The sequence below is a fragment of the Kryptolebias marmoratus genome, linkage group LG17, assembly GCF_001649575.2.
Source record: "Kryptolebias marmoratus isolate JLee-2015 linkage group LG17, ASM164957v2, whole genome shotgun sequence".
Lineage (NCBI taxonomy): Eukaryota > Metazoa > Chordata > Actinopteri > Cyprinodontiformes > Rivulidae > Kryptolebias > Kryptolebias marmoratus.
In genome coordinates, this window is record NC_051446.1 from 3,297,306 (window position 1) to 3,305,362 (window position 8,057).

At 39.2% G+C, this 8,057-nt stretch overlaps 1 protein-coding gene across 1 annotated transcript; it reads left to right on the forward strand.

The window, feature by feature from the left end:
* The first annotated feature begins 909 nt into the window (after positions 1–909).
* On the forward strand, positions 910–7,231 carry fem1b (fem-1 homolog b). The gene is made up of 2 exons (XM_017438578.3): positions 910–1,562; positions 4,921–7,231. Exons 1-2 carry the CDS (start codon positions 1,315–1,317, stop codon positions 6,554–6,556), a joined length of 1,884 nt encoding a protein of 627 aa, XP_017294067.1. The 5' UTR covers positions 910–1,314; the 3' UTR covers positions 6,557–7,231.
* Positions 7,232–8,057: the final 826 nt, after the last annotated feature.

The window sequence follows — 8,057 nt, forward strand, 5'->3', positions numbered from 1 at the left end:
ACAAGTAGTGATGACAAGGTTAAGGATTGGACATACAGGATGAAATAAAACACTACATTTGGTAGGTAAACATCCAACAGGTAGATGTGGTTGTATAGATATAGAGACAGTGGAGTATGTAATTAGTCATTCTGAGAGGTAAAGGGTAAGTAGAGAAAAAATAAAACAAGAAGTAAGGACATATGATGTTGAGACATTAAGAGTAAGGTACTAGTTAAACATAATAAAATAAATAAAGCAGTTATTACTTTTTTAAAGGAAACAGGGTTGTATGGTATAATTTTTATTTATTTATTTATTTTTTATTAATAAACATCATTGTTTACAGATACAGAGAAAAACAAAGAAACAAAACACAGTATAATATAAATAATGCCAGGGGTGTAGCTTCAACAGTCAATACATTGGTATGAAAAAAACAAAACGAATAGAGAGCAGATATTACAGGCACGACAAATTAAAAATATTTATAGCTCTACAACATTCATATGTATTTATGAATTTATTTATATGCTTATTTGTTCATACTCTTGGAAATAGTGGCTAAATAGATTTCGATTTCCTTAACCAAAACTATAAAAAGAGGTGAAGATGATAAAAGTTTATACTTGTGAATATAAAATTTGCCAAATATTATAATTAGATTGATTGCCAGTCTTTTGTCTGCATTAACAGTCTTACCATGAAAGTCAAAAATAATATGTTCATACCTCAGGGAACAATTAGAAGTTATTACATTCTTTCCCAAATTTTCTTGTGATACAACAATTCCAGAATAAATGACAAATTGTTTCTGGATGCACTTACAGTTGGGGTCTATTGTTTCCTTAGAAAATAAAATTATTATGGCCCACACTCCAGCATGGTAGATGGCGATAATACATCTAAACGTTAGATGTCACCCGCCAGAAAACCCAAGAAGAAGAAGAAGAAGAAGAAGAAGCTGTTTATACGTTGAACTTCCACTTCCTGCTAGTTACTTAGCTGAGGCGTCAGGGTTAGTGTTTTGTTCTTACGGTGTTTACTTGTTGTTTTAGTGGTTTTAGTTGAACTGCACTGTATGAATCGTTTGGGGGAACAGTGACGAACCGGAACACTCGGCTTTTTAATCCAGCCGTTAACGTTAGCACAAGTGCTAATCGGATATCTGTCACCCGGGATCTGGAGCCTGTGTCGGTGGGGATAAAATGAATCTTTGCATGTTATCACTGCGGTCTTTTTGAACATTTTAATGGGAGGCGGGTTCTTTTGGAGGACTGGACTCTGGGGGTGTGAGTTAAGAAGAAAGGGGGTGTCCTGGCTGCCTGGGCTCATATGGAGTCTTTGGCCGGCTACGTCTACAAGGCAGCCAGCGAGGGTCGGGTCCTGACGCTGGCTGCCCTGCTGCTGAACCACTCCGAGCCAGAGACCCAGTATCTGCTGAGCTACGTGACTCAGGTCTCCGGGCAAAGGTCCACTCCTCTGATCATCGCAGCCCGGAACGGACACGAGAAGGTGGTGCGCCTGCTTCTGGACCATTACAAAGTTGACACGGAGCAAACCGGTACGGTCCGGTTTGACGGGTAAGACCTGTGTGTGTTCATTTATCTGCCATACAACCAGCTCTGTGTTTGCAGAGAGTGGTTTCACCCCAAATCAGTTTTACTGAACTAAAGAGGTTCAAGTGATCTGAACTGAAAGTGGTTTAAAAGAATTCTCAAATCAATGCACAATGTGAAAAGTTTTAATTTGTCACAGACATTCAGCAAATGGTCTTTGATGGATGTTTATAAGCTTTTTCATTGGTTAAAATAGTATTAATCATTTCTTTTATGTATTCAATAACTAGTAACAAACCTTTATTCACTCCAAAGATCGAGTTTGTTATGGCAGAAAAAGATATTGTCAATACAGTTGCTACATTTTGCAGGTGAAAATGGGTAGTTCTTATGAATCAGGTTGTTTTATGGAATAAAGGTAGTTGGAAACATGAACTCACAGTCTGTTAGGTTGCTGGAGAAGTCATTTTGCAGCTTCAGAAAAATCAAGCAGGTTTTGCTGGAGCACCATTATGGCTACCACTCAAATAGGATGTAAACAACTAGATAAACAGATTTCTGGTTACTTTCCGTATTTATGATCATTGGAGAGTTCCATTATGCCAACCCTCTAGCCAAGGAGATGGGCCCACCAGGTACGAAAATAACATTTATTGGTTCGAACCAAGATTTCAGCTGAATCATAGCACTGAGAGGAACAGACTTAAGGCCTTGGCATACTCCATAAGAAGTCACAAATAGGGTCTCATTCATGTGGTTGTGTGACAAAAATTGTGCTTTTTTGTTTGCGTAGCAGCTTCTCGACACAAGGCCCTGGCCAAACATTTTCTCCCAGGTGTTTGGGCCAAGTATTGTGTGATTGGTCACAAGTTGTGGGTGTGTTATGTGGAAAATTGCTGACTTTTATTTGGAAGGCTTTGTTTGTGTTTGTGTGGTAAAGTAACTTTCAAACTGGTGATTTTTGAAATTTAAGGCTCATGCGAGCAGTTTAATTAGATTGAGCTGCAATGGCTGCTCCTTAAACTGAGTTTTCTGGTTTTCCCCTCATCGTCTTGTTCTTTCAGAGGTTGCCACAGCAAGCAAACTCACATGAATGATTTAGTAATTGTTTTAAGCCGGGTGCCCTTCCTGCCGCAACCTGGGCTCGAACCTGCAGCGTCAGGATTACAACACCAGCGAGCCACTGCAGCTCCCTCTACCATAATGTTTTCCACTAGCTTTGAACATTTGCATTTCAAAAATGTGTAGGGTAATTTCCTTGCCCAAAGTTTGGCAACATTTGACCACTAGTGGGCGCCAAATGCAATAACCAGATATCTTCATCAGTGGAATTTTTGAGGGCTTAATAGTTTGGCATGGGTAAAATGGCATAATTTTAGAACCCAACATCTAATAAAATAGTGATGCATTGTTTTTTTGTCCATTCCATTGGTCCAGTGTCATATTAAAAGCAAAAACATTTAGTGTATTTTGAATTCCAAAAATTCAAAATACACTAATTTGATTGTTCTCTAGTGAATTTTATCTCTTAATGGCTACATTTTTAGTATCCATTATTGCAAGAGGTCGTAAACCGTTCTGTTCCATATGTTGCAAAACCATCATAGTTCAGTGAGATACAAAAAGGAAATCCTGATGCTATGGAGTGAATTTCAGACAAAAATCTTTCGCAATGTTTTAAACCAATATTTCCATTTTCGGAACGGTCATTTCTAAGAAAATCTTCAGAAAAATCTTTGACAACCTGGGCTTTCATCTACTGGTGAAATGCTTCAAAATACATATGCTTTGTTTTCCATTTTATTTCATCTGATCCGAGCGTAAGACTGCTGGACACAAACAGTGACGCATGGAGCCCATATTTCAACTGCAGATTTTTTGAAGATAAAAAATACACACGAGAAAAAACAATTGCAAAAGTTCTTTATTTATTCACATTTTTTCCCATCTTTAACCCTTCATTGAGACGGTTCTAAAATGTCACAATTTTCGTCCATATTTTCAGCACATTTATGTTTCAGAAATTCAAATTTCTCATTTGGTGTAAATACTATTGTAGTATTTTTAAAACATATTACAGAGGAGTAACAGTAAAGTGTTCTAGGTAAGAAAATTGATTAAAAAAAAAAATTAAATTTTGTGTAATTATTATGTTAAGTGTCAAAAGCCAAAACATTCCCACTTTTAGAGAATGACCCAGTTATTTATGTGTTTCTTGCATCAAAGGCAGGCCTCCACAGAGTGTCTCTGAGAAGTTCTGACCCCTCAGCACGTGTTGTTGGGCACTCCTGCTGTAGATGTTTATTTCCTACTGCTGAGAAGCAAAGGGATGTTTTTACCCTTGTCTGTGTTTTCGTGTAGTAAAATATCTCATGAACCATTAAATGGATTTTAATAAAACTTTCAGGAATAATCAGTCGGTGTACATCTACAACTGATTAACTTTTGGCGCCAACTGTGTTTACACAAAGCTGTTTTTAAGTGAAACTAACATTTAAGTTGCAGTTCAGCCTCTTGTTTCCATGACTACAGTGGTTGGATTATCTGACATTGAAACCTTATGAACTCTTCCATTTGCATTTCAAAAGAGGCCATAATGTGTAAAATGACACATGCGCACCACAGCCTGCTGCAGACAATAGTTGTTCTGTACACGCACGAGCAGATCAACAGCAGTCGTAATGGCGGATAGTGCTGTTTATATGCATCAAGTAGCAGCAATCCAACCTCACTGTTAGTCCAAGCAAACGTCCATGTATTCACCGTTTTGGCTGTAATCGTTTATATGCTTCAAACTGCATGTTCACCTTGTTGAAAGATATACAATAATTACCATTTTCACAACATAGTTTTAGGGTCAAGTCCCCCTCCTTTTCTGTGCACGTTCTCCAGTCACAACACACAACTAATCTTACAACCTCCCTCCTCCGAGAAAGCTCACTTCACTTAGCACATATAATAGTTTGGGTCAAAATACAAACATTTTAAAATGACAGTATGATAGTTTATTATTTTCTATCTAGCAACCTTGCCTGACATGGAAAACTTTTAGAGCCAACCCAATTAAAAGTGGACCCACAGCTAATCAGCACTAGCCAACACAAAAATGTCTGAATTTTCCATGAGTCATTCAGAACACATGCTGGTCACATCATTTCACAATATTGCATGTTTTTGTTTTGAGGTTTGACCAAAATGGCTACAAAATTTCTCAGTACAAGATAATCTGAGTATAAAACTCTAATGGTATAGACTGCAGATGATTTGCATTCGTACAATGAATGCTAAGCCTTTCATTTTCTTTGTCACTGTCTCTGACGGCTGCCTCACTCTTTGGAACAATAATAATAACATTTAATTTTAACTCCTGTTGATCCTGCAGGTATGTCATTGATGGGGCCACAGCTCTGTGGTGTGCAGCCGGAGCGGGACACTTTGAGGTGGTGCACCTTCTGGTGAGTCACCATGCTAATGTCAACCACACAACCATCACCAACTCCACCCCCCTGCGAGCTGCCTGCTTCGATGGTCGCTTGGACATCGTTCACTACCTGGTAGAACACAACGCCGACATCAGCATCACTAACAAGTTCAACAACACTTGCCTGATGATTGCTGCCTATAAGGGCCACGTGGATGTGGTCCGGTTCCTGCTGCAGCAGGGGGCAGATATCAATGCCAAGGCTCACTGTGGGGCCACAGCCCTGCACTTTGCTGCTGAGGCAGGTCATCTTGAAATTGTCAAAGAGCTGATCCGCTGCCAGTCATCGATGGTGGTGAATGGACACGGCATGACCCCACTGAAAGTGGCTGCAGAGAGCTGTAAGGCTGATGTAGTGGAGCTGCTGCTGGCTCACGCCGACTGTAACTCTCACAGTCAGATCGAAGCCTTGGAGCTGTTAGGAGCTTCTTTTGCCAATGACAGAGAGAACTATGACATCCAAAAGACATATCACTACCTGCACATGGCCATGACGGAACGATATCGGGACCCTGACAACATCATTGTTAAGGAGTTGCTGCCACCCATTGAAGCCTACGGGGAACGTAGGGAGTGTCAAACTCTCCAAGAGCTGGAGGCCATCCGAGTGGACCGAGATGCTCTGCACATGGAGGGGCTTTTGATCAGGGAGCGCATCCTAGGCTCAGATAATATTGACGTGTCTCATCCAATCATTTATCGTGGAGCTGTCCATGCAGATAACATGGAGTTTGAGCAGTGCATTAAACTGTGGCTGCATGCACTTCGCCTCCGGCAAGAAGGAAACCGCAACACGCATAAAGACCTACTGCGCTTTGCCCAGGTCTTCTCCCAGATGGTCCACTTGAAGGAGCCTTTGTTTACCTCAGCAGTGGAGCAGGTGTTGAGCTGCAGTGTCATGGAGATTCAGCGTAGCATGGCTCGAGTTAATGTGGCAGCTGAATCGGAGCTGCCACAGGCCATGGAGAATTATGAATCAAATGTTTTTACCTTTCTTTACTTGGTCTGTATCTCCACAAAGACTATTTGCAATGATGAGGAGCGTGCCAGAATCAACAAGCACATTTATGACTTGATCCAGTTGGACCCGCGGACCCGCGAAGGCTCCTCGTTGCTTCACCTGGCCATAAGCTCCAGCACGCCGGTCGATGATTTCCATACCAACGACGTATGTAGCTTCCCAAATGCCCAGGTCACCAAGCTGCTGCTAGACTGCGGTGCCCAGGTGAACACAGTTGACCATGAAGGCAACACCCCGCTCCATGTCATCGTCCAGTACAACAGACCCATCAGCGACTTCCTCACGCTGCATGCCATCATCATCAACCTGGTAGAGGCTGGTGCTCACACAGACATGACCAACAAGCAGAAGAAAACACCACTGGACAAGAGTACCACTGGTGTGTCTGAGATCCTGCTGAAGACGCAGATAAAAATGAGCCTCAAGTGCATGGCAGCACGTGCAGTCCGGCAGCACCAAATCATGTACCGAAACCAGATCCCCAAAACTCTGGAGGAGTTTGTAGAGTTCCACTGAAACAAAGAACATGTTTCAAAGAACATTGTTGTGTTTTTCTAACTAATCTGTTTGATGCCAAGGGCTTGTTCTACAGCAGGAAAAGGTTTTTTAAAGTATTTTTACCCTTGAAATGTTTATTCTTTGTTTTATTATGTGAGGACAGTTCAGCTGTCTGTAACTGATATGCAGCTCATCTTCTGTATGACACCAGAGGAAACTTGCAGCAGGATTGGTGCTGCTTTATGCAGACACAAGGTAGCACTCATACTTCATGCAGCTGCTTCTTTTCCTTTCTTTGCTACGTCTGCAATGTTTTTATGAGAAATGGAGACAGAAGGAGGTGTTTCCAAACAGAAAGAATTACAACAGTTTACCAAACAGGCCACAAATTTCCCATCAACACTGTGAATTACATTTTAACACTAAACAGACTTTCACTTGCTTTATTTTTATTGTGGCGATGTCGTTAGACTGTTCAGGCAAAAAGAGCCTTGTATAATGTAAACCATTCAACATTATTTAACATCATTTCCCAAGTCAAAAAATGCTTTTGGCACCACTGTCCAAGTACTTGTATGTTTATCTTTAATTTGTATTTTTTATAAACCCCTTGTCCTACTTTTAGTAGATGATATTTTAGGATGAATTTAATAGGAAAGAAACACCTTCTAAATCTGAAAAAAAAAAAAAAAACGTGATAGTCTGAAGAGTGTTTTGTCAACAAGACAAAAATGTTTTTGTTTTTTTTTTTAAGATTAAATTTTATTATTTTTCCTGTGAAATATGTTAAAATTTGCTGGAAAATTGAAATCAGAGAAATAAAATGTGCCAAGTTTTTTTATTTTATTTATTCATTTTTTTACAGTGGTCTTGCTACAAGGTTGGATAGGACTAGGATGTAGCCTGTTGGTTTTTCTCATATTTACATTTTATTTATTTTTTAAATTTTCAAACATTGTTTTTGAGAATCAAAAAGAAAATTATTAAATGTCTGGAAAAAATAATGTCCACTTCTGTTCTTTTGTTTTTTTTCCTATTTGTAAACACATAATGATGACATTTCTTGCTCACTGATATAAATCAGTATATTGGATGAATGAATATTAACTTTTTAGAACATGCATAGTTTTTATGACTTTATTGGTGCGTGAAATGACTGGTGGTTTACAAATATTGCTAATTATTCATTTAATAAGTGCCTCGTCAACCGTTATAATATTTTTTCAAGCTATTTATGACAACAGTTTATATCTCTTTGTAAAAGTTAAGGTTTAAAATGTTATCATTTTTAGAGTTGATCTGATTTTTGTAGCTCTAATCAGGAATCTTCACTCTGTGTTTGATATCCCACAAAAGGGCTCTAGTTCCCAATTTTGGGAATCACTTTTTCTCAAATGAATTAATGTATTTTCTATTTTCTCAAATTATTGACAAATAATACACTATTCTCATTCAATTATTTTGTGTTATTCAGTCAACAGTTATGAAAAAGAAAAAAAAATCCCTATCCATACTACCC

Excerpts from the sequence above, each read along its gene's own strand:
- fem1b (XM_017438578.3), top strand. The coding sequence starts at position 1,315 with ATGGAGTCTTTGGCCGGCTACGTCTACAAGGCAGCCAGCGAGGGTCGG. Across the intron at positions 1,563-4,920 it reads GGTACGGTCCGGTTTGACGG|GTATGTCATTGATGGGGCCA; the intron begins GTAAGACCTGTG and ends TTGATCCTGCAG.